A 25,131-nucleotide genomic window follows, 5' to 3' on the forward strand; every position below is an offset into this window, starting at 1 on the left:
ATTTGAAATGATGAGTTCAGTTGCTTACAGTTCACAGTTGCTTATTTTTCAAGCAACTTACAGTAAGAGTTTATCTACACTAGGCCATACATAGGAAAAATACTCTTTCCTGTCAGAAAAGTAAAGAAATATTGCAGTAGCACTGCTCTGAATTTGGGGCAAATGCAAACTTGTAATAAACACGTAGTAACAGGATGAGGGGGAATGGGCCAAAGTTGCGCCAGGGGAGGTGTAGGTTGGATGTTAGGAAGAACTTCTTTACTGAAAGGGTTGTTAGGCACTGGAATGGGCTGCCCAGGGAGGTGGCTGGGTCGCCATCCCTGGAGGTCTTTAGGAGACCTTTAGATGTAGCCCTTAGTGATATGGTTTAGTGTAGGACTTGTTAGTGTTAGGGCAGAGGTTGGACTGGGTGATCTTGGAGGTCTCTTCCAGCCTTGATGATTCTGTGATTCTGTGATTAAAATGACATGGATGTCCATGTACTGGAGATGAAAGGATGACCACTTTGGACTGCTGCTATGAGGACGTGTTTTAGGTCATTAGGTCATTTAGGTTTTAGGTCATTTATTCCTGTAAGCTGGTACATTGGGATGGTCATTGTAATAGTGCGAGGTGATGAATTTGGGATTTAGACACCTCCCGCTGCATCCACAAACCTCCTGCAGCACCCACACACGCGATAGGGGGTATAACATTATGGAAAGAAATGCTGGGGGTAAAAAATAGCGATAGGGGGTATAAAATTAGGGAAAGAAACGCTGTAATAAGCCACGGCAGGCGTTGATTCAGTCTGTTTTCATTCTGGGAACAGCGGCAGCCCCGCGGGGCGGTGTCGGGGCCTTCCAGCGGCTCGGGGCCTCCCCGAGCCCGGCGCCTGTCGGGCGGGGCCGGGCGGGCGGCGACTCTGTGGTGCCGGAGGAGCGGCCGCACGGTGAGGCCGAGGGCTTCCCCGGGGTCTCGGTGCGGTTTTTTCCCCCCGCACCGCCCCGGCAGCAGGCGGAGGGGCTCCTGCGAGCAGGGCGTGTGCGTGTGGGCAGCCGGGGAGCGCCCGCTGGCACCCCGGGACGGGGGCTGAGGGCCGGGCTGCCCGGAGCCGTGGCCGGGGGTTGTTCTCCGCCAGCCCTCGGGGTGAGGCTCCCTCGCGGCCCTGGGGCTGCCCGGGGGAGGCGGCTGGCGGCTGGGCTGCTGCGACGCGCGGTGAGCTGGGGGGCTCGGGGCCGTCCCTTCTGGCTGGGTTGTGGTGCAGCCGGCAGGGCCGGGGGGTGGTCGTCCCCCTGTGCTCTGCTCTGGTGAGGACACGCTGTGCTGCATTCTGCCTTGGGACCCTCACTGCAAGGAGGACATCGAGGCGCTGGAGCGTGTCCAGAGAAGGGCTGCGGAGCTGGTGAGGGGCCTGGAGCACAAGTCCTGTGAGGAGCGGCTGAGGGAGCTGGGGGTGTTTAGTCTGGGGAAGAGGAGGCTCAGGGGAGACCTCATCGCTCTCTACAGCTACCTGAAAGGAAGGTGTGGGGAGCTGGGGGTCGGCCTCTCCTCACAGGTAACTAGTGACAGGACTAGAGGGAGTGGCCTCAAGTTGCTCCAGGGCAGGTTCAGGTTGGAAATGAGGAGACATTTCTTCTCAGGAAGAGCGGTCAGGCACTGGGATGGGTTGCCCAGGGAGGTGGTGGAGTCACTGTCCCTGGGGGTGTTCAAGGAGAGGTTGGACGTGGTGCTTAGGGACATGGTTCAGTGGGTGACGTTGGTAGTAGGGAGGTGGTTGGACCGGATGATCCTGAAGGCTTTTTCCAACCCTAATGATTCTGTGATCCTGCACGTTAGGCTTATTTGGAGTTGCACCCATGCTGACCCATGGGGTGAATGCCAGGGCTAGCTGAATGGCACTGTGTTGGAGGCCTTGTGATCCCCATCTGAGGGGGTGCCAGCCAGGTGCAAAAGAAGTGAATGTTTTGGGGTCACGGGTAACTTTTTAGATGTGCACAGCCGCCATCTGTGTTAGGATGTCTGTGGTGTAAAAGCTGGTATTCAGTCTGAGCTGGTTGTCCCAGGGCCTCTGAATAGTCAGTGAAAAGAACAGATGCCTCCAGTGAATCATTCTTCCTTCCTGTGTGCAGGTAATGGCAGATGCTGGTTTGAATTTCGTCTGGCTTGAATCGCTGTGTGGATTGGATCTAGTTTGAAAAATCAGGCTGATAATAAGGAGTGGGGTTTCTGAAGTAATCGGTGGCATTCAAAAACAAATTTTAATGAAATCTTTATGAAAATAACTTATTTTCATGGCGTTAAAACTAAAGACACCAAATTCTTCCACTCTGTCTATAGGTTGTGCACCATGTGGAAGCTTCCTTCTTTTCTGGCTCGGACGCTCACTTCTGGGACCAGTGGCTTGCCATTGCTTCCAGATATGGCTGAAGGTAAAGTAATTGGCTGTGCTTTGGAAGAAGATTTAGAAATGTTTCTGAGGAGGTTATTCTTTCAGGTGGTGGCCCTTGATTAGTTGATATGGTTTGCACACATTGCATCTGGGCATGTCCTTGACTGTTTATACCATATATACGTTTGTACCATTTATACCATAGCTCATGGTATAAATGTTTAGGAAGTATCAGAACATATGTGTTTGGAGATCAAATATGTATAGGTCACTGAATTTACAGGCTTAGTGGCTAGTCTGCTTCTTTAGACTTGGAAGAGTATGTGATTCTTTTTCAGAGGGACAGCTGCTTCTTGAGGAGGCTCTAGATGGAAAGTCAATGCAATACAGAGAGGTGCTGAGGAGCCTGGCTAGAATGGCTGAGAAATAGAGGAACCGAGTGGAAGTAATGAGTCATACAGAACTGTTAGGGTGTCACTACTGCTAATTTCATACAGCGAGAGAAACCTTTTAATCAGATTAGTTTCATGAAAATGCACTCTCTCAGTAGAGCTTTGTGTGGAAAGATTGTTTTAATGCTGTAATAATAATAAACCAGTGTTCCTGTTTCAGAAACTTTAAGAATGTTTTCTTGCATTCTTATCCCATGTACTGAGAAAAGGAGAGCAGAAAAAGAGCTAAAACCAGATACAAATAATTCCTTCATGGAGTTCTGCTTGTTTCTGATGCTTTCTTTTCCCCTTTGTTTCTGAAATAGAACCTCAGGGTTATCCAGTAAAAGAGAAGAAGAAGGTTATTGGTTGTTAGATAGACATTTATCTAGACTATTGAAAAAAAAAAGCTATAGGTTAAAGATAGTTATTTGGGAGGTCAAAGGAGAGAAGCAAGGATACAGGACGTTGCATAATTGCAAATGTTACCCTGCTCTTTTATTTGGATGTTTTGTGTTGATGCTATCTGGAAGGCCAGTAAAAGTAGTGGAACCATCCTGGCCTTGCCTCTGGTTCTGTTCTAAGGAATGCTAATATTTCTTGGACTATAATAACTGTAGATATTTGAGATTCTGTTCTAAAATTGCAGCATTTAAATAACATTTTGCAAACTCGTGTTGATAAGTAAACTAATTCACTTTAATTTAGTATACATGCTTTCACAAAACACCAGATACTTATTCTTACTAGCTTTTCACATGCTTCGTCCCAACGGTGGGTCCCAGTTGTGAACGCCCTCAGTTCTTTCATGGTACTCCTAGAGGCACACCGAGTGGATCTTCTGAAGCTTCCTCTGAGTTAACTCATCCTGCTTCATGAAAAATGCTGCAGATAGTCTTTACAAAACTGATAGTGTTTGTCAACAATAAATGGTAGCACCCAGTTTGAAAAAACGTTTGGAGTTGGACTGCAAGCAGGTACTATGCAGAGCCAGTAGACGAAGGAACTGGAAAGCCGTGTTTGAAGGAGATGGCTGGCTCAGTTGAAATCACAAAGATACTGGCCATAAACCTTGGCAGTGAGCAAGGACAGGTTGCTTAGAGTTGGTTAAAATTTAGGGACATGTACTTAAATAGAATTTAAGCAGGTGAAATAATCAGGTAACCCCTTAATGGACGTCATTTGCATCATTTCTTGTAATTGTTATCTAACCTGTGTTTTCCACTCCACAGGACACTTACCCATTCATGTGAATAATGGTGTGTTGTGGTAATCTGAACATATTTTAATATTTGCTATAACGCTAAACTTACTTAGCTACTGTTTTGCCTTACTTTATTGCTCATGAAAAATGAAAACTTCTTCTTCTCTGTAGACTTGCTTAAAGCCCCTTTGCCTTCTTTAATGTTGTGAGTCATGACAAGTGAATGTCTCTGGTCATCTTTGTGGAAATATTGTACTGGATCTTGGATAGCACAGTGTGTTTCTGATAGCATGCTGGATAATGCATTTTTAACAGCCTTGTGGGATACAAAATCTCTTACGCAGCATCTCCGGCAGTACATAGCTTCATTTTAGACATTTGAATAAAAAAAAAAAAAAGGTTGTGGTCCAGACACAGTGGATTTCTGTGTCTTTCACTGAAGGCCAGACGAAGCTCTATGCCAGACTGGTGGTAAAACACACCCGCGTGGTCTGCCTGAACCTGGGGAGGCACCAGCACCAGGGGCTGTGGATGGCAGAGATGGATGCAGTGAGCTCCTCCAGCTGCCCTCGTGCCCTTCGTTACTGTACTGCACAGCTCAGATAAACTCAGGCCCTGCTGCTCTGGTTTTAGACCGCAACGCAATGACCTCAGCTGAGAAGTTAGCGTGAAATATGCAGTGTGTCAATGATGGATAAAACCCATTTGCTGGAATTGCTCTGTGTGTCTAAGACATTTGCCAATAAGAAAAAAAGAGAATGCGTGAATTATTATGCTTAATTACTTAAGTTTCTGTTATAAAATAATTAAAATCTAGAAAAGCAGTATAATTTTCCCAGGGGAAAGAAAGAGAAGATATACAGGCCTTGAACCTGTAAAATGGACTAGATTTAGATTGGCAAAATCTTAGAAACACTTTTATACTTTGTCCTTTTATTGTTCAAATGAAAGTTATGTGGTCTCAGCCTGGCAAATGTTTACTTGTATGCCTAAAATCAGAAATATTAAATGGGACTAATGGTATATACATGTTTGCAGGTTTGGACTCGAGGTTTTTCAGAGCTTTTTACGTCTCTAAAGCTGAAATGGAAGATGAACATAGTTTAAACCAAGACAGAGAAAGTGCTGTTTATTCCCCCTCCGTCCCAGCACAGTCTGCACGCTATTGGAAAATCGAGGTTTTGTGTTCTAGAAGCTCTGACAGTGTTTCTGCTAACACTGTGTTAATCAATGCATGCTATGGCATCTTCACAGGTGGAGTGTGAGTAACAGGAAAGTAGTAATTCGTATTATGTAAACAAGCCTGTTGCTTCTTAAGAAAAAAAAAAAAAGAAAAGAGAATCAGATCCCTCTGGCCCTTCCAAAAAAAACGAGCTCTAAAATTTTCAATCAGTTCTTTCTCACTGAATAGTTTTTGTTATTGGAATTAGTAATGGAACTCATCTTATTTCAAAACGTATTTTCAGCTTAATTTCCTAAAGAACCCAGGCCTAAGTAGTTTGTTTTTGTCTTTGTCTGTCTTCTTTTCCCTCTCTTCTTCCAGACTCCTTTGTTGCTTGCTGCTAGCCGAGATAGATAAGCACAAATCCCAAACTGTGTTCCCCCAAGGTTTGTGAAAACCAGCTTCTGAGTCAGAGGTTCGTTAGGGTGCCCGAGTTAGCGCTGCACGTGGGTCAGCCTGTGTTTGATGGCAGTTGGCAAGTACCTGGGGTCTTTGTAGTGGCCACTGTCAGCTTGGCAGAGCCCTGGGCTAACCACAGCTCCTGCCAGTGCTTGGCTGGAGGCCTGGCAAAGCAGAGGTAGGTTTAGAGGGTTGGGAGGGGAGCTGAGGGTTTTGCAGTAGGGGATGAGCAAGGAGGGCTAGAGGGAGGGATATGTGATTTCAGTCCATAGGGAATCAGGCTCTGTTAGCTCCAGGGGTCACAGAACAGCTAGCTGAGTGCTGTGAGTACTCTGACCTGGCATTTAGTTTGTGATGTGCAACGTGTGATGATGTCCCGTAACTTAAAAGTAAAAAGAATCAGCTCATGAGTCACCAGCAGCCCTCTTTCTGTTTGTGTGACACTTTATTTTTGTAACCCTTCCCTGATGTGTCACTATTTTATGCTATTGTTTGGGCCCTCTTTATTAAAAATCTTTGTGAATAAGCAATGAATTCCTGCTATCCAATTCTCAGCTCTATTCTGTTATGAAGTTGGGAATTGTTGCTGCTTGTTTTCGAGTGTTTCCGAGTAGCACATATTCACCTGCCTAACAAAGACAGAATATCTTGGTAGATTTGGTGAGACCCTAGCACATTTAATAGCCCCATCAGGAAAGAGTAGAATAACTGCCTGTGCAGAGCTAGTATTAACTCTGATAGTGCAAACAGTGTGAAAAGCAATTTTACAGGTCTCACTTCAGTGTCTTGATGTTGTGTTCTTTGAGGCTTCTAGAAATTCAGGCTATAAAACCCTCCTGGCAGCAGTCTGTCTGCTGGTGTTACCCGCCCTTCATGTGTAGGTCTAATCAAAACATATTTTTTTTCACTCCCCGTCTCCCAGCTGTACTGTCCTTTTAATGTTCCTTTTACGACTTTCTGATCTGTGTTATCTCCACTGTTTGTTTGTGGTTAGGCTGAAATATTTTCACATCAGAATTCCTCAATCCGGTCTTGATCTGCTGTCTCTTTCAGTTGTTAATGCAATCAAACGCCTGCGGTGCTAATTAACAAACTCTCTAAATGCATTCTTTATTGGCTGTACAAAATAAGCTACACAATCATGTTACTCAGTCCAATATTGTGATATGCCTACTAACAGCATCAGCGAATTTGGCCAAACTTTTGTTTTTCAGGCTTTTATTTGCATGAATTTGCTTAATTTTTGTTTCTTCTGGGATGAGGATTGTGCCTTTTTGCACCAGGCAACCAACCTCACATTCTTCCCTTGCCGAACTAAGCTTTGTTTGCTTTGATTTTTTTGTTTGTTTGTTTCAGTGCGAAGCAGATTGAGGGATATAGTGGGAGCATCTACCAACTGGAGGTACAGTGTACATTAAATGTATTTTACTTCATCTATCAAACATGGAGAGAACTCAGAGCTGTAGCAGAAACGTGAATTCAAACTGAAAAGTAATGCAAAGTCTTGGGTTGTTACTTTGTGGATCACAAACTTCTGAGATATTTCTAGCAGATCTTTAGCACCGAGGGAACAAAATACAAGGTCCTGATGCTTACAAGATTCTCTTGTTACCTTGGAACCTGATGGAAGTTTAGGAGCTCTAGGGCCTTACTGGAAACATTGTGTTGCAGTTATCTCTTGATTTATCTGTTGGTGGATTAATCGTGGTCAGATGTATCTCAGGCATTTCTTTTCTCTGCTGGAACTTAATTGTAGATTAATTTACATCTGATTTAAATCATCTAAATTTTGGTTTATCCAGTTTGCCTACCTCCCCCTCTGTTATCATGGATGAGGCAGAGTTGCCTATAATCCTGCAGTTGTTAACGCTTCTGAGTAAGTCCGTGTAGCGGTCAGGGAGACTTGTGTTGCTGATTGGTCGGCCCCGCATTTATTTTCTTGATGGGTGATTATCTTATGACCGTATTTGATGAGCTCTTGTTACACATTTTGAGGACTGATAAGGAAAGGAAAAGGGGCTTGCCTGGATGGAGTGTCTGATATGTCTTGGCCTTCTGAATAGGTTTATCTAAAAGGCATTATAGGCCCGCTAAAGCAAATGCCTGAATTGGGGAAGTTGAGCTTTGTTTAGGAAGACTGGTAACTAAGCATCATGGGGCTTGAAATTTTTGTGAGGTCAGCTGGTAAGGAGTCTAGAAGATGACTTTTAAAAAAGCCTTTCCTGCAGCCCATAGCGGCTGGGGAGGAACCATGCCATGTGGAAATACCACCTGAGGAGTGAGGCTTTAGAGGGCCCTGGTCAAACCTGATCTTCCATCCATTTTTTTCCCTGTGCGGTACCGAGTCTAGGTACATTTCTTGTGCTGTAAAAAATGCAACAGAAATGGTTTGCAAGGTACTGTATGCTTTAGCTACCATGAAGAAGTAAAGTCAGGGAGCCCATTGTTGGGAGTGCTTGAGAATGACAGGCTTAATATGGGGGGAGGTTTGGAGAATATGGGTTGTGTAGACTTTGAGAACCCACTTTTATGTTGGACTGACACAGAGTTGATAAATGTGGAGTGTGAACAGCCAGTGCTTTCATCGAGTTAGACCATGGAATGACTAAAGAGGACCGACCCAAGAAAACAGCCTGATAGGGTTGTGAAATGGGAGCTAGGGAAGGACTGTGAGGGCCTGATGCATATCTATGTGGATTGCTGGGAGAGGGGAGAGATGCGTGTTGGAAGAACACTTTGGGCTATTAATTTTGCTGAAAGGAAACTTTGGTTCATGATTTCTCTTGTAAACGGCAGTGGTGTTTTGTATTAAAAAGTAACACCTTGCTTATAAATGTCTTTTGCTTTTGTACCCATGTGACTAAAACAATGAATTTGCTCATTGCTGATACAGTGCAGTGATTCTTATTATAGGTCTCACATAGGTATTAGATCTAGATTATGGAAGATTTAGACCTTACTGAAGTCAGTAGGAATAACTAATCCACTGAATTAGAAGGCCTGTAAAATTTGTCTGGGGTACAATCTGATGACAGATTCGTAGGATGACTTGCATTACAGTTTAGGCAGAGTTGTAGCCATTTCTGAAACAAATAAGGCCATTTCCCAGAATGTTTTGGGCAGTTATTAGTTAATACTTTGAAATACTGTTACTGTATGACTGATAATTGCAGGATGTAAAAGTACTTGGCCATTGAAAAACGTTATTGCCTTGAACCCAATATTTCTGCATGTTGAAGAGTACATTCTGAAGCCAAAGTGAAGGGTGCTGCTGCTGACCTCAGAGGAGCCAGGATAGGACTGGTGAAAACAGAGTATAGTTGCATTTTTATCGCTTGTTTTCTTTCTGTGTGTTTGTAGACCAATTTTTTATTTACTCTCTGACTGATTTCCCTTAAACCTTGCACTGAAAGCCCTTGAAAGCAAACCTTAAAAAAAAGGCAAATAAAAATACCAAACCACCACCATGAAGGAGCATCACCTTGGACATTGCACCTTTCCTTAGTCATCTAGTATATTCTATTTCTATGCAGTGGCCCAACTTCAAACGTAAACACACTGGAATAGGTTGTTCTCTTTTCATTTTTTTTGAACTCTGCAGTTGTCATGTTGACAAGATGAGGTAAGCTGTATTTCATATGTTTATAAACAGTAAAATTTAAAAGAAAGACATTTTCTGCTAAACCTTTACTGTCTTTGATTATGGATTCACACTTCCCCCAGAATTATTTAAGAGCAAAGAGGGAGTGTAAATAGTTTAAATGTGACTTTTCTACCCCTCCTCTCCCAAACATAAAAACCAAAGCCAAAAAAGTCGTCATCTTAAAGTATGGCTAATACCCAGAATTCATCCAAAGTCAAGACTTAAAGACAAATTTTTGATGATCTTGGTGAAAAGGTTCTTTCTGTTGTTTGTGTTAAGATTTTTTTTCCTCATTAAACAGAGTGGCACTCAAATCACAACAATACAGCATGCACGACTGAATGAATGGCACACATTCACTACAAGTTTAAAATTATGTTTGGTTACTTAGAGCATGAGAAGACATAAAACACCACAAAATTGATTAATAGTTGTGCACACTCTTTTACTTTTTGCCTGAACTGTTGCATGCTTAACTTTCATTTATTTAGTGCTTTGTTATTGATTATAGGGATGTTATGAAATACTTGCTTTATTAGTTAGGTTGCACTTCTAAAGGGAGGGTGCTTTGGAGGAACAGGTAAGAGAGTATGTTGGGCAAGGTTGCTGTTATATATCACAGGTATCTGTGCAAGGAACCACCTTGGAAAGAATTGGAAAGAAGTGACAGTACGTTGGCACTGTCTCCCTTGTGAGATTTGTAACCCCTCTGGACTCATGGTGCTGACAAAGCAGCTCTGAATTATTGTTCCCTTTTCTCTATTATTTATTTTCACAACTTTCCTGTGTAGTTTTGAGACTACTGGGTAGAAAGGGAAATATGTAGATTAACTTTCCCTTTTTTTGTGTGCCTCTTTTGTGTATGCTGCATGAACTGTAACTGTTGCTGTAAAGGAAGAAGTCATCTGTAGGTGATAGCAATTCTTACCAGATTAGCTCTCTTTGTTGTCAGTGCTAACCAGTACTGTACATCTGCTTTACTTCTTGAGAGAGATTGTAAATTGACAGTCGTGTAAAATTGACTTTGTAGGAAGAGTTGTAATACAGTAGCTATGGAAGGTGTGAATACACACAAAACGTTATAGGTTAAATTAGGCGTGATCTGAGTGTTCTTTCTTTTTTTTTTTTCTGTTAAAACTAAGTTGTTTTCAAGGGGAACCATTTTTGTAGCATTCTGAATTGGATAAATTTCATTTGTCTCTTTAGTACAAAGTATGTGCTTGCAACTGGTACACAAAACTATTCAAAACTTTTTGGCAGTAGTGTTCCTTTATCTGATTATGTGCATTTCTCCTTCTTTTCAAGACACACTTACTTTGTCGTATGATCTTTAATTCATTTTTTGTTTTGGTAATTTTCAGTGTGACATCTTTTAGCTAGAGAGAGTTTCAGCTGTCTAATATACTCTTCTCATACTCCAGATGAAGCGTTTCTTTTCTTACTAGGGATCATGTGCAAGCAATGCAGGAAAGAAAAGCTCTTCATACTTTACTGGCAAAACGTCAGGAAGATCTCCCCCCTAGAAGAATGAAAGATAGCTATTTGGAAGTTATTCTGCCTCTAGGAAGTCAACCTCAAATAAGAGAGAAGTATCTGAATGTATACAACAGTGTAAGGTAACAAAGTAAATATATTGCACGTACAGGAAAGTGTTAACTTTAACGTATTTTGGAAGCAGTTATTTAATTGTCAAAAAATGTATCTTACAGGTTTGGAAGGATACTTGAAGATCTTGACAGTTTAGGAGGTAGGTACCTGTGCCCTTGAAAAGAAAACACAAATAGTGCAGAGTGAGTGAGTACTGTTTGAGTACTGATACAGTGTGACCTCAGCAAGGATTGCATCAATGTGCTGTCTCTGAGGGGAATTAAAAAAGATACTGATGCTGAAAGAGGATGAAGTATGAACAGGAACAGCCAGAAGCAAAATGCTAAGCTTCAGCTTCTGCCAGTTTGTAAAGGACCAGCTGTAAGAATAATTATACTCAGTTCCTTCACGAGTTAGCTTTCTTATTTTTTTCTCCTTGTCATTTGTTCATGGTCTTTAAAATATCAAGATCTTTGATTCCTGTTTTGCAGCTAAAATAATTGCCGGGTTGTTAATATGACTTGATGTTTTTGTCTTAAAAGTCCTTGAAAGTGCCCAGAGAAGGGCAACAAAGCGTGGGAATGGCACAAAGCTGTGCCGGGGAGGTTCAGACTGGACATTAGGAAACGTTTCTTTGCCGTCACACACTGAAACAGGCTTATTAGGGAGGTGGTTGCTGTCCGTGCCTGTCAGTGCCCAGGGGCATTTGGACAATGCCCTCAGTAATAAGCTTAAATTTTTGGTTAACCCTGAAGTGATCAGGTGGTTGGACTCCACAATCTTTGTAGGTCCCTTCCAGCTATTCTGTTCTGTCTTAAAATGTCACCACATGACATCTTTCTTCAGTAAAGTTCTTTAGCTGGTCAGTAGCATTTTGATGGAGGTTTCTCGCAAAAAAATGAGTGCTTGTTAAGGGAAAGGTCTGAGGGAGAAGTACGTATGTAATGGTTCCTTCAGCAGGACAGAAAGACCTTCTGTGGGTCCAGATGGCCAAGAGTGAGGCAGGCAGAGAAACAAGTGAATGCAAGTCACCTGTCTGTGAGGATAGGCAAAAGAGCTAGATGATTTGTATTTTGTACTGGGATATGGAAGGTAAGACCTGTCCTAAATTAAAAAAGGAGACTTAAAACTAGTGTCTCATTTCAGCTGATAAATAAGATGAGCCTTTTTTTCATTCTGTGCCTTGCTTAGTTTCTCTGTAGACCTGTGAAGATCTTGGATTTTTCCTGGTAACAGCAGACAATGTCTTTGCCTTGTTTGTAGTCATACTTGTCTTCAGTCAGTTCTACTGGGGTTATATTATTTTGGGGAAATCAAGATTACACAGTGTTCAGAATGGTGGTAAGCGGTTTTCACAGGAACAAGTACCATTCCACCCTGTTCCCAGCATATCCAATGATCTTGGCAAATGTGCCACGTGAACGATTGATCAACTTCTAAGTTTTTGTCTTTGGCATTGAGGTTCTGATAAATCCCATTCAGACTATTATTAATTGTATTGATGCCATGACTGATAGGCATAACAGCTTTTAGAATTATGACTTCAGTCATTTTTACTTACATTTCCTGGAAAGACAGAGTTTTTCCTTCTCTGGAAAGTATCTGCACCTAATGAGATGCTTTTGAAACCCTTACTGAGTAAAAATTACTTGAGTACTAGGAAGAAAAATCTTTGCAACATTACTCTTTATTATTGCTCTAAGGAGTCTGTTATTACTCTGAGGAGTCTGTTTACTTGCATATGCCCTCATGAGCAGAGCTAATTAATTTAAGTAATCACTTGGCTAGTAGTGATTACAGTGTGGTAAATACCTCCAACTATGCTTTCATACCTGTAAGGCACAGTTTATCTAATCTGCACCTCTTTAAAGCAATCAGTATCTGAAAACAAGTCTGCAGATAGTACGTATCCTTGAACAACCTGCATGAAATCAAAGTAGGAGGTAGGAAGGGAATGAAGAATCTGAGAGAGTGGGCTACAGGGGTAAGGGAACATTATGTGGGATTGGAAGGAGTGGAGCGATGGGTTGATTTAAAGCACTCAGTTAAATTTCTCTTTGCAGTAAGTAAATATACATATAGCTGAGACAGCTGCTGAATCACTGTTTTCTTTATAGCAATCCTCTGAATTAAGTACATGAAAATGTGGAAGTCGTGCACTCCTACGCTGTGATATTTCGGTTTGTGTTTTGCAGGTACCTCTCATGCTTCACAAAGATGGTTTTGATCTGCTCTGCTAAAATTCTTGTTAAAATACAAGAGAACTAAATGCTGACTCCGTTTTTGGTCTCTCCACAGTTCTTATTTGCTACACTCACACCAAGCAGGAAACGCAGCCAAGGTCCCCCTTATCGATAGTTACAGCCCTGGTGGATAAAATTAGTAAGTGGCAATTTGATCAGCAGGAATAGTTTCATCTGTTTATCTTACTCATTCGGCAGCTACTGCATTCCTGTCGTTGTTACTGGGGATACCTTCTTCCCTCCCCTGTTGAGTTGCCTTCATGTTGTTTTGGCTTTGACCTCTTAAATACTCTGGCTTTTCTTGAAGGGAGGAGGGGAAGAGGGTTTCGTGGATGCTTTTCAGCATTTCAGATTTCCCTTCCTTTAAAAACACAACTTTTGTGCAGCCTGCACTTCTGTGTTTGGTTTTGTATTAGCATGTGAGTTTCTTAGCTTCATTTTTAAACAGTGTTCTGGTGAAGCTGGACCTTGCTTGTGTCGCATATTCTGCTGACCACCTCTGTGGGTCTGCCATCCGTCTGCCACATGTGTGCCTGTTCCTTCCTCTTCTGGTTTTAGTGAAAGCAGATAAGGCAGGAACTGCAGGCTAGCAGTATGGTCCCATACAACAGCTGTCTCTTCTGGGTTGTTTGTGTGCTTTGCTGCTTACACAACACAAAAAGATCTTAGAAGAACCAGTCTTTCTAGTATTAGACGTGAGTGATCCGTCTCCCAGTAACCTCTAACATTTATTCCTGTAGATTTGCACAAGAAGGTTGTACACCCTGATTGTGACATCAAATTCACGGGCAATGTTTCTTGGGTTGGAAAGACCTCAATGGAAGTAAAGATGCACATGCTGCAGGTTAGTTCCGGTGACTTCTGTCTCTCCTACAGCAGTTGCAAAGTGTTTCAGAGTGAATTCTGGATGATGACAATAACAGCCTAAATTACATTTCTAGAATAACTGAGATGACTTCCAGTAGTTTAGGTACAGCGAGATACGCTGTTGCTAATCCTTCTGTCAAGACGTGCATTTTTCTTAACCAGAATTTTGTAGTTAACTTTGAGATCAGTAATACTCAGAGACAAAATAGGTATCTGTGCTCTGTATCTTTAGAAGCTTCTCTCTGCTTTTGAAAAGTGTTATTTTATAAGTTATAAGTGTTTTTATAAGTATTTTATAAGTGTTATTTTATAGATTTATAAATTTTAATGCTGATATTCAGACTCAGTATTAAATTGTATTTTTGTGCATATTGTCTACTGCATAGCGTAATTTTTGTAATAAGTTACTAAAGGCTAAATAATAATTGAAAATAAACGGAAGGTGTAACTACTCTACACTGTACAGGAAGCAAAATGAATATTAATTTAATTAAAAATCCCTAATATTTCTAGTGAATACTTACAGTCTGTTGATCAGTTAGCTGAAACATTCAGTAATTTAATTATTTAGAGAAGCAAGGATAGTCTACTTATGTGATAGGAGTGGCTATGAGTCAGGTAAACAGGTAAATGTTTTTTGATTCAGTTTGTGTCCTTAAGTGAAGTCTCTGATGTAGAAGATAGCGTTACAGCTTTGTTGTCTGAACTGCCTCCCAGTGCTGACAGTGGTGCCAATTTGGTATTAGTTATAAAATTGTTTAGGCATTTCTCAGAATAAAGAGTAAGTGGGCATTTTACAATTTTATTTTATATTTTTCCCTAGCTGAAAATAGTAGTTAACTAGTGTTCCTCTGCTTAATGGTTTTGTTGCAGAATTCCTGAAAATGGAGTTTTAAGCTGTGTTCTTTCCTTCTGTTCAGCCTACTGTGGGAGATCTTAGAAGGGATGATAAAATGAAAGTAAACATTGCGATAATTATATGATTGTGTAGGGGATACCAACTGAATAGCTCGCTAAGCGCTTTTTATGATTTTTGAGTTTAAAGGTACAATTGTTTCCTGTCTCTCTCAGTTGCACGACGGTGATTACTGCCCTGTGTTAGATGCAACCTTTGTCATGGTGGCCCGGGACCCAGAAAACAAACGGTAATTTGTAGGACAAGGAAGTAGTCTTCAGGCTCCTGTTGTGGTGAAAGTGGCAAACGTGGCAGCTATGTATGTGTGAAGCTGTATGGTGTGGGTTATAAATGAATCGTATAGTTGACGTTTTCTGTTGGCAAATGTTACTTCCCTGGGGCAAGCATCAGAGCTTTGAGTTCAGGAGTCAAATGATACCAGGCATTGCTGTTAGTCTTCGGATCTGTCCCTTTTCCGTAACAGATTTCCCCGCGTTTGGATGACTGGCCTGATGAACAAAGAAGTAAAACAGTGGACTACAAACCCATGTGCGTTGTACAGTAGCTGTTAAAATTGATTGCTTTCTTGCCCTAAAAAAAAACAGAAAGATTGAGTCTCAATGGTTCAGAATCACAGAATAGCTTAGGTTGGCAGGGACCTCTGGAGGTCATGGTCATCTAGTCCAACCCCCCTGCTCAAGCAGGGACACCCAGAGCAGGTTCCCCATGAGCACATCGAGGGGGTTTTTGAACACACTCTGTGCCAGTGCTGTGTCACCCGCACAGAGCAAAAGTGCTCCCTGATGTTCAGGTGAACCTCTTGTGTACCAGTTTGTGCCCATGGGCTTTTGTCCTAGCATTGGCACCACTGAAAATAGCATGGATCCATCCTCTACTCACCCTCCTTTCAGGTAGGTTAAATAGCCTTTGAGTGTAATAGTATCGTTAATTCTGTAATTCGTTATGGTAGGTGTTGTCAGAATACTTCAACCTAAATTATATAAAAATTTATGTAAAAAAAACATGGACCTGCTGAGTATTCTCACAAAACAAAACAACAACAAAAAAGAGAAAAGTATATAAAAACAAAACAAACAAACAAAACAAAACAAAACAAAAACCCTTCTGGTTTCACCCTTTCTGTAATATTCAGTCATTAAATAGACTGCTCAGTTTTAGTTTTGGTTTATGTGACTCCCATACTGGAAAAATCAACTATATTTCTTAGATCTTGTATTTCTTACACCTTGTGTAGCCCGCAGAAGTAATAAACCATTTTCTGTTTCTGACTAGTTTAAATAATCGCTTTTATTTAATGAAGAAGGATATTTATTGGAAGGATTTTGCTTGACATAATTATTTAATCCTGATAACATTATAAGTAGTTATTAGTATGGTTTTCTGTATCAGATTTGTGTTATTTTTAGATTCTATTAGTGTATTTATACATTAAAAAAAATATATATATACACTTAATTTTACGGTTCCCCCTCTTTTTTTCCCCCCTAAAATTTCAAAAATGGCATTATACACTAGTAGACTGACTAATGTAGCAAAACAAACAAACAATAATACTCCAAGCAACTATCCAAAGCAGTATTTTTATTCTGCTTTACAAACGGGCTAGGGACAGCTGAGGAGATATGCTGTCTGCATAAGTCCATGTAGATAAGACTTCACACAGACTTTAGTGTCTGTTCTTCGAGCCAGCTAACCACAAACCCGGTGTGTTCTGGAAGTATTCTGTGTGAGGTAGAAACCTTTCAGAGAGGTACAGGGTATATAAGATTGGGTATAGTGCCCCTAAATCTGGTTGCATGGCTTTTGGACCATAAAAAACTTGCATCTCAGGGGCTTGGACAGGATAGCTAATGGAGATGCATCCTGAGCTGAAGAGAGGGAGAATGAGCTGTGCAATAGTGTAGGAGCTGGTGTGTCTTGAAAATCCAGAGTTCTAGCAAACAAGGGAAAAGAGCAGGCTGTTCCGAGTGAAAGGTCTCTTTGTATGCTTCTTGTTACCAGCCCAAATAAAGCCTGAGGACAGAGGTGAATTGCTTAGCAGATTTACATATTTGTGTGTGTATGAATGTGTATATATGTGTGTGTTTATTTGCATATATATCTTGTTTTGACTATTTGTATAAGTGTTTAAAATATAAAAATAATCTGTGGAAATCATGAGGAACAATGGGTCTTGAAAATAAGCATTTGCCCTGGCTTGTGAGAAGAAATAACTAAGTTTTATGCAGTTTTGTTAGAGTAAATTTATTTGTGCAGTCAAGTAAATGTATGAATTGGGACTCAAGGCAGCCTCGTATCATCTTCTTTGATAAGTGGCGTATGTGGTAAACAGCTTTTGGCTGTTGATAAGGCTGTCATGGGAACATGTAGATTGTAAGAACGCTCGCTAGCTACAGCACTGTGCTCTTTCTATTCCAGAAGGAATGCTGCTGTTCAAGTTTTGTGTATCTATTTTAGACTATCCTAGATCGCCAGTTCCTCATTTGCCGAGTTTCTAAATAGCTTTCTGCTTTAATGATCTCCATGTAATCTATGGGTACAGATTTAGCTCTTTATGAAGCACAGATGTGTCAATTATTTTTTCTTAATTGTACTAGATTGTGGTTGGATAGCTTCAGTTCTGAAGAGGCAGTTAATTAAGCAAGTATGATATTCTGTTGGCAGCTGTCAATTATGAAATAATGTATTTATTTCTACGATGTAATCTGAAGGATGTCTTTTAATCTTGTGTAGTGTGTATGTAAGCAAAAATGAAACACAGTGTATTTACAGGACAAATTCTTGTAAAGTTTGTAATTTACAAATCTCTGTCCATAGGCCGGCATTTGTTAATCCACTCATTCCTGAGAGCCCTGAGGAAGAGGAAATCTTCAAGCAAGGGGAAAGTATGTCACATGTAGATGTAGTGCTTAGTGACATGGTTTAATGGTGGACTTGGCAGTGCTAGGTTAAAGGTTGGACCAAAAGGCCTTAGAGGTCTCTTCCAACCTAAATGATTTTGTATTTTCTGGTAGCATGCAAGTCTGCCTTAGTTTCAAGTTAGTAGCTGGAAGGAAGTAGACTTCAGAAGTTCTCCTACTTAGAAATGGTCCTTATTTGTTCAAAAGCAGATTTTTGTCATGTCTTGTATGTCAGTATTGCTAAGAGTTTAAAAGCCTGCTCTCACATTCTTGGAAACTCTTTGGCTAAACTGACAGGCACTCCACGTCAGTACTGAGTACTGAAAATGGAGGGGAGAGCAGAAGAAATAGCATAGCTTTGTTTCCTTTTGTTTCAAGCTGGAATTTCGAAGTGGAGAATTAATAAGAAACATTAAAGTTTGAATAAACTGAACAAAAGATATTTTAAGTTAAAATTTCAATCATTATGGCCTATGGCAGTGAATTTATAAATTTGCATTCTTGTACCATTGACAAAACCTGAAGAAGGTTGCTATTTAGTGATTCTTGCTTGATATGTTTTTTCTGTACTTCAAGGGGAATACGTAAGTTTCCTGTAAGGGGATTGGGTGTCAGCGTAATTGGGTCTTTATCTTTTTTCTTAGATGCAGTCAGTTCTAAAAGCCAAATTTGTTTGAGTTAGGACTGTCAAGCTGTAGCTTTTAACTTAACAGAGGAAAAAAAAAGGAGTCAGTTGATTCCAGATTCAAATCGTCAGAGCCAAATAAAATGTTTTTTTTTCCTTTGAACTCTAACATACTTTTTTTTTCTACTTAGTGAACAAGTTAAAGAGGATTGATTTCAGCACTGCTTCCTTACTGAAAATGGCTCCCACTGCAGAAGAAAGAAACATTGTTCATGACATATTCCTGAATACATTGGACACAAGGCAAGAAAGGGAGGGATGGAGGAGAAATGGAGTCTTGAGGAAGAAAATTAATGTGCGTTTTGAGTGGGCTCTTAGAGGGCATACTGGCATAAAGGCACATGTTTTGTTTTCCCATTTTTCAATTTAAACTCTGGGTCATTTTACTTGAAATACAGGTACAAACTTTGACATGTCATCTGTGCCTCTTAAGAGTCTTTCATCATTCAGGAGTGTTAGCTCTGCCAAGATGATGAAAGTGTTAGCACAAAGAGCTTCTGAGTAAGATGTTAGGAATAATCCCGGGGAAAAAGGTTAATGATGTTTAACCAAATAAGGGAATGCAATGGTTTTGCAGCTGTGTGGTTTACACAATATAAGAGTTTTCTGCCAGGTAGGTAGAAGAAAGCCTGTGAGGGCTGGAATCGGCCATATTTTGATCAGGTAACTTAGTGTGTTTTAGGAATAATTCTGGGCAACATTAGTTGGGAGAGACTAGTGTTGTCACACTTCTCTTATAGTTCAGATTTCTGTGAAATCATCCAGTGCCGAGGGTTGTCAAGCAATGTTTAATAACATTAGCATGTTGTTGTGTTTGTGGATGATTTCTTTGCCTCACTAACCTTACACAGTTGTTATTTTCAAAGCTGTTCACCAAAGTGAGACTTACCTTCCATTAAAAATAACAGAGGTGTTTTGTACACAGTCTGCCTGGGTTTGAAAACCTCAGACTGTCTGTATGTTTGATGTTGAATTATTCTGTTAGCTCATTATGTGCTTTTAATTTATACTCTGATTTAATAAATAGTGTAAGGCTTTTCTGGGAAAGTGTGTATTTTGTGGATGTGGCTTATCTTTTCTTTCATGTACCTTTCTCAAGTTGAGATTGTTCCTTCAAAGGAGTTTGGACATTAGCAGAAGTTTCTGAAAGAAATGTAGACTTCGTAGATTTATTATTGCAATCATAAGTATCTCTTTAGATACAGCTTCAGGCTCAGTTGCAGCAGCTTTCAGTGACATCATTCCTGGATGGTGGCTTGTTTGGTTTTGATTTTTCTATTTTTTGTGTTTGTCTGCATTTACTTCTTTTGCATTTCTGACCTGTTGAAATCTGCTCATGTAAAGTTTTTTTGTTTCCTTCATAGGACAGTAAGTTTTCGGAGTCGTGTATTACCGCCCAATTCAGTCTGGATGGAAGATGCAAAGCTAAAAGGCCTACAGATTTGCCATCCTCAGGTATTTTGAAAAATATGAATAAACTACAGAAACGGCTACTGAATTATGAGTTGTCTTTTAAGACTAGTTAATACATTATTTTGGTTAGGTCCTGCAGTCCTTGCAATGTATTTAGATCTTAGTTTCTTTTGCTATTTTTCTGTTAATGGAATAGAAAATCTGTTTCTATTTGGATTGCCACTGCGAAACAGGAAAGAAAGTAATGAGAAGTCTTCTATGACTGCTTATTTTGTTTAAATAAATTAATTTGTAAATTATTTAATTTGGGCTTCCAGTTTATGACGCAGTCTAGAGTTTTATCAAATGAGTCAGTTGAGTGCCTATTAAGTAAAGGTTCCTCAGCCATTTGGACTTTTGCATGCCTTTATACATCAGATGCTCGGAGTTCTGTTAAATGCTGTGAACTGAAGCGCAGACTTTAACACAATGCTTTGAGAAGATCATACGTGATGCAGCAGTCTGAGTTTTCTGTTTCTACATGCAGGAGCGGAACATCTTCAATAGGATCTTTGGGGGTTTTCTAATGAGAAAGGCATTTGAACTGGGATGGGCGACTGCTTGCAGCTGTGGGTGAGTTGCAGACTTTTTATGTGTATAAAATCTAGAACATTGAGCATGTATGGATAGGTCAGGAAACCATGCTAGCCAACCTAATGACAATACAAGTAGAAAAGACCTACATGTTCAAGAGGAGGATGCTGCACTGTTATTTCACAGCACTATTTTACTTAGAGCACCTGTCATATTTGCAGGGATTTGCATCATGCTCCTTGGAGCTTGTTTTTTAAATACTAAACATAGGGATAGAAACGGAATCTTTTGTCTGTTTTGTTCTATCTTGCTAAGCTACTGAGACTGACTTTGAAGATATGGGTTTTTTTCCTAAATGTATAAAATAAATGTTCTCCTAAATAAATACTACATCTTATAATTATGTACTCAAGAGGAATGGTTTCTGAACAACTTCTAATAACTACTTGTGCTTAGAAAGTGTGACTGTTCATCACCCAGCAAAGATCTACGCCTGAGTGTAATGGAGCATGTGTAGCCTAATAGAAAGGTGCCTCATGTCAGTGCTTGGAAAACCAAGGCCTAAGCAATGGTGGCATGAAGTTTGCCTAGCCAGTGTAAGTCATAAGATACAATGATGATGCAGTAGCGTAATCTTAAAGAATGTCTGTTTTTATGTGTGAAAGAGGTTTCCTCCTTTTATTTTTATCTTGGGTGATGGCATAATTCTTTAGCACTTCCTGTGACCTGCATTTAAATAAGAGATTTATTTTCTAGTAACCCATCATTGAAATGCTGGAAAGGAAATAGTTTAAATTTCTCCAAATACACTAATTGTTCTTGAGAAGAAATTCCTTTTTTCTTTCTCAGGGGTTCCAGGCCTTTTATTGTATCTGTTGATGATATCATGTTTCAGAGGCCAGTTGAAGTTGGATCCTTATTATTGCTTTCTGGACAGGTAGGAGTTAATTTCTCTTTGAAGAGCAGAAAAATGTACCCTTCCTGTTATCACTGTTAATCACTGATAACGAACTGTGCATTATGAATGTGTATGACTTTTCTTGTTAAACACTAAAATTGTCTGTTACAGTTTTTCAGTGCCAGTGATGAAGTATGAACTGTAACTCCTTTCCTAACTGTGCAGGTCTGTTACACGGAGAAAAACTACATCCAGGTTCGAGTGCACAGTGAGGTGTATGATGCAGATACTAGAGAGCACCACACAACCAACATCTTCCATTTTACATTTATATCAGAAAACGAGGTCCCACGTGTTGTCCCCAAAACATACGGAGGCAAGTACCCAGTTAATGCATTGCCATTGAAACTGTGGGAAGGAACACTTCCTTTCTGTTGAAACGTTTGTCATTTTAATAGATGAACTATTGGCATTTGAATATTTTAACAGGATTTTGTGGCAAAGCACATTTATTTTATGCTGTGATGACAATGTGGATTGCTTCTTCATCTTACCATTCTGTGTAGTTAGTTGCCCAATACTGATACTAAGTTGTAAATGTGTTTTTTCTCTTTTCTTCACCTAATTTCAGAGTCCATGTTGTATTTAGACGGGAAGCGACACTTTGCTGCAACCATGAAAGAAATCTGAGAGGCACTGAGTGCTGCACCAGCAGTGTATCAGCATGCTGTCTTAGAATGAATGAGTCATCACCAAGGATGGCTAACAAACAAGTGCTCTCAATACTAAACCAAAATAAAAAAACAACCCCCCCCCCCTTTTTAGTACTATTTATGTATTTGCATATACGTGGATTTTTTATTCTCCGCTACTAGGATTTCTTGAAATTTCCTTTGACACACCAATTCTGTTAGGAAATGAGGCTGGAAAAATACAATCATACTTTGCTTTGAGAGATCTTGTTACCCCCCGCCTTGCTGTCTTGTCACCATCTGCCTGTTTTCCCTTGGTAGCTTCCCTTTGTGCTTCTCTGACAACGGATAGAAGTTCTATCAGAAAAATGTGTGCAATAAGTAGATACAGATGAAGCCATTGAACCTGTATTCTCATGTAAATTAGGTTTAGGGTCTTGTTTTTCAAGAAGGACACGGGCATCTGGGTTGCAACAGAAACTCAGAAGTTATTAGTGTGCACAGTGTACATGCAGGTACTTTCCATCATTTTGGATTTTACGAGGTTGTTGCAGCTTCTTTTTTATATGGTTTCACGTTCACTTGGTAGACTTTTTTTGCAATGATGTGAGGTTGCTAGATGGTCTGTTCTGACATTGTAGGCATACAGCCAGCCCTGTCAGCCTCTTCTAATTTTTTTGTTCGCTGCTGTAACTGCACGCTAGCTCCTGAATGAGTAATTTCTTGTAGCATATGGAGTAGTGATCTGAGTGGTGAAATTTTGTAAGACTGGGAAATGGTATTGTAGAGCAGAACTGGGAGCAGAGAAGGAAAATGCTGCTAAAATGGTAATGGTTATGTTTGGTTTGTGCAGGAATTAAGGGCCCAGAGGATTTGTGCTGAGCAGCTCCTGAGTCAGGTGCTGAGAGTTTTTTTTTTTTATTGGACTGAGCGGTGGAGATGACATCCTCCACAGCTGGGTTATTTGTGTGGTTACTCACACTTCACTACAGTCTACTGAGGACTGCACAGCTTTTAAAGTTGTTGAGTTTACCTATGAAGGATGGAGCAACTGAGCACCACAGAATGGACACCAAAGTGGACATAACTATGGTATATAAGTAGCAGGAAGAAAGTAGTTGATACTGAAGTGCTTCTGATGTAGTGGAGAAAGCTTTCATCTGCAATATCTGGCAGATTGAGCCCAACATACTGAAATTAGGAGGATGAGTGGATGGAAAGCATCAGCTTTTAGCAGTGGGGATGATGGGTCACAAGCACAAAACGTGGCCTTGGATACCTTCAAATCAAGACCGATGTTCTGTGTGAGCAAGGAGGACACCTAAACTGGAGTAGTTGGGCTCCATGGCAGGTTAAATGGATGAACTGTGGTGTTTTATAATCCAGGAGAATAGACTTATCTGTCCCTTCTAAGTTTAAAGTTTGTGAAATCAGGAAGCACTGGGTAAAAGTGGTGTGACAGCACAGATGCACGAAATGAGTTGATAAAACAGGGTGTTGAGATTTTTATTTCAGAGTAAAAAAGTTTAAAAAATTAATGTTTAGAAGCAACTTTATTTTTGCTGGAAGGATAGTGTGAGGTTCATGGCTCCTGAAAGCTGACTGTTACTCCTGTAAAGAGACTGAATGTTACAACCACTAGCATGTAACACATTGGTCTTTCTAAGAATTTGCTGCCTGTATTTGTAGGTTAGGCAGCTTTCCAGTGCAGGAACAGGGTTGTTACCTGATCCAGATGGGATTAATGCATTGCAGAGAGATCAAGCTTCCAGATCCCGACGTAGTTTCTCCCTTCGGTTACACTCTGTTGCTGATTCAGCTGTTTTTAGTCATTTTCTGTAATGGTTAATGCCACTCTGGGTATGTATTATATTTTCTGTTTTCTTTACTTTTAAAACTCTTTTGAAGCTGAATATACTTGACTGACCAAACAAATAAAGAACTGAAAATCTATCCCAGCTTTTTATATGTATCAATATTTAAATATGAATTTGTCATAATTTCTAAATTCAGCCTTCGGAAGGGGGTGGGAGAAAAAGGTTATAGGGTAGGGAGCAAGGCTTGACATGAAAACCTCTGGATGCAGTGAAGAAAACAAATCCCACAAATGAAGTTGCTTAAAAGAACTATCTCATGAATGAAGATGCTTGAGAGAATTGCTGTGTTTTTGTACTTCATGATAATGTAATCACGTACCACAATTGCAGTAGTTATAGAAATGTATTTACAGTCATGCAGAACCTCTGTGTTTACATATACAAATATATATATGTGTATGTTACGTCTTTTACATATAGTAATAAATACACAAAGAATTTGTGTCGCCTATTTTTTGTCTGGGACAAGAACTCCAAGCTGTCACCATCTTTGATAATAGGTAAATGAATCTTTGTCCAAGGAATATTATTTATACATGTCTCTATGTACGTTTGTGAGAGATAAAAACTACTTATTCTTAGGTCTCACATTGAGAATAGAAATATTTTACTGTAGTAATTAATGCTGAGTTTGTATTGTAACTTAATGACCAACGCCTCACTGCTGTGATGAATCATTACCACTCAAGCCTAGAGTTATTAATAGAAAATCTTTTTATTTATAGTGAACATATCTGTGTAACTGGCTGTAGCTCTGTAATGGAAATGTTTCTCTGCCATTGTGTCATGGAGTACAGCAAGGAGGAGATCTGTAGTAGCTGGATTGCCTCCCCTGGCCCTCTCAGTTGTTGCTGATGTAAAAGAGCTCTGGGATTGACTGAGCTCAGTGCCTGAAAAATAACTTTGTTTTAAATGTCTCTATTTTCCCATTTTTCCCATGTTTTAAAAAAAAAAAAGCCTGAAGTTATTTACTCAAACTCACCCTAACAGCTTCTGGTAGTCCCTCTTCAAATATTCACGATACTTTTGCAACTAAATCATGGAAGAAACTTGCTGGCACAGCATAGCCAGGGAGTGAGGGTTTTAGTTCAGAAACATTCTCTAAAATTACTGCGTATTTAATTGGTTTTACTGTATGTTCACTCTTTGTCTGCTGACAGGCTTGTTTGACTGTCAGTGCTCTGCTGAATGAATTTTAAACTAGGTATGT

General features: G+C 40.2%; 1 protein-coding gene across 10 annotated transcripts; it reads left to right on the forward strand.

Moving 5' to 3' along the window:
• Nucleotides 1-780: 780 nt before the first annotated feature.
• ACOT9 (acyl-CoA thioesterase 9) lies at nucleotides 781-24,361 on the forward strand. Of its 10 annotated transcripts, XM_080568141.1 has the most exons (17): nucleotides 1,093-1,384; nucleotides 2,320-2,411; nucleotides 4,035-4,061; nucleotides 5,045-5,184; nucleotides 6,984-7,029; nucleotides 10,716-10,886; nucleotides 10,980-11,017; nucleotides 13,156-13,239; nucleotides 13,841-13,944; nucleotides 15,039-15,112; nucleotides 17,701-17,768; nucleotides 18,600-18,711; nucleotides 19,833-19,923; nucleotides 20,408-20,493; nucleotides 21,304-21,391; nucleotides 21,578-21,728; nucleotides 21,984-24,361. In XM_080568141.1, exons 6-17 carry the CDS (start codon nucleotides 10,732-10,734, stop codon nucleotides 22,040-22,042), a joined length of 1,110 nt encoding a protein of 369 aa, XP_080424267.1. In that variant the 5' UTR covers nucleotides 1,093-1,384; nucleotides 2,320-2,411; nucleotides 4,035-4,061; nucleotides 5,045-5,184; nucleotides 6,984-7,029; nucleotides 10,716-10,731; the 3' UTR covers nucleotides 22,043-24,361. The 10 variants fall into 10 exon arrangements, with proteins under 10 accessions (XP_080424264.1, XP_080424262.1, XP_080424269.1 ...); XM_080568136.1 differs by lacking the exons at nucleotides 1,093-1,384; nucleotides 5,045-5,184 and adding an exon at nucleotides 786-931; XM_080568142.1 differs by lacking the exons at nucleotides 1,093-1,384; nucleotides 4,035-4,061 and adding an exon at nucleotides 913-931.
• Nucleotides 24,362-25,131: the final 770 nt, after the last annotated feature.

This window comes from Anser brachyrhynchus (genome assembly GCF_964034855.1).
Source record: "Anser brachyrhynchus genome assembly, chromosome: 1".
Classification (NCBI taxonomy): Eukaryota; Metazoa; Chordata; class Aves; order Anseriformes; family Anatidae; genus Anser; species Anser brachyrhynchus.

Coding starts and splice junctions, on each gene's coding strand:
- ACOT9 (XM_080568136.1), top strand. CDS start 2,330: ATGTGGAAGCTTCCTTCTTTTCTGGCTCGGACGCTCACTTCTGGGACC. Junction 13,240..13,840: donor AGCCCTGGTGGATAAAATTA/GTAAGTGGCAAT, acceptor TTATTCCTGTAG/ATTTGCACAAGAAGGTTGTA. Junction 19,924..20,407: donor TACAGATTTGCCATCCTCAG/GTATTTTGAAAA, acceptor TTCTACATGCAG/GAGCGGAACATCTTCAATAG.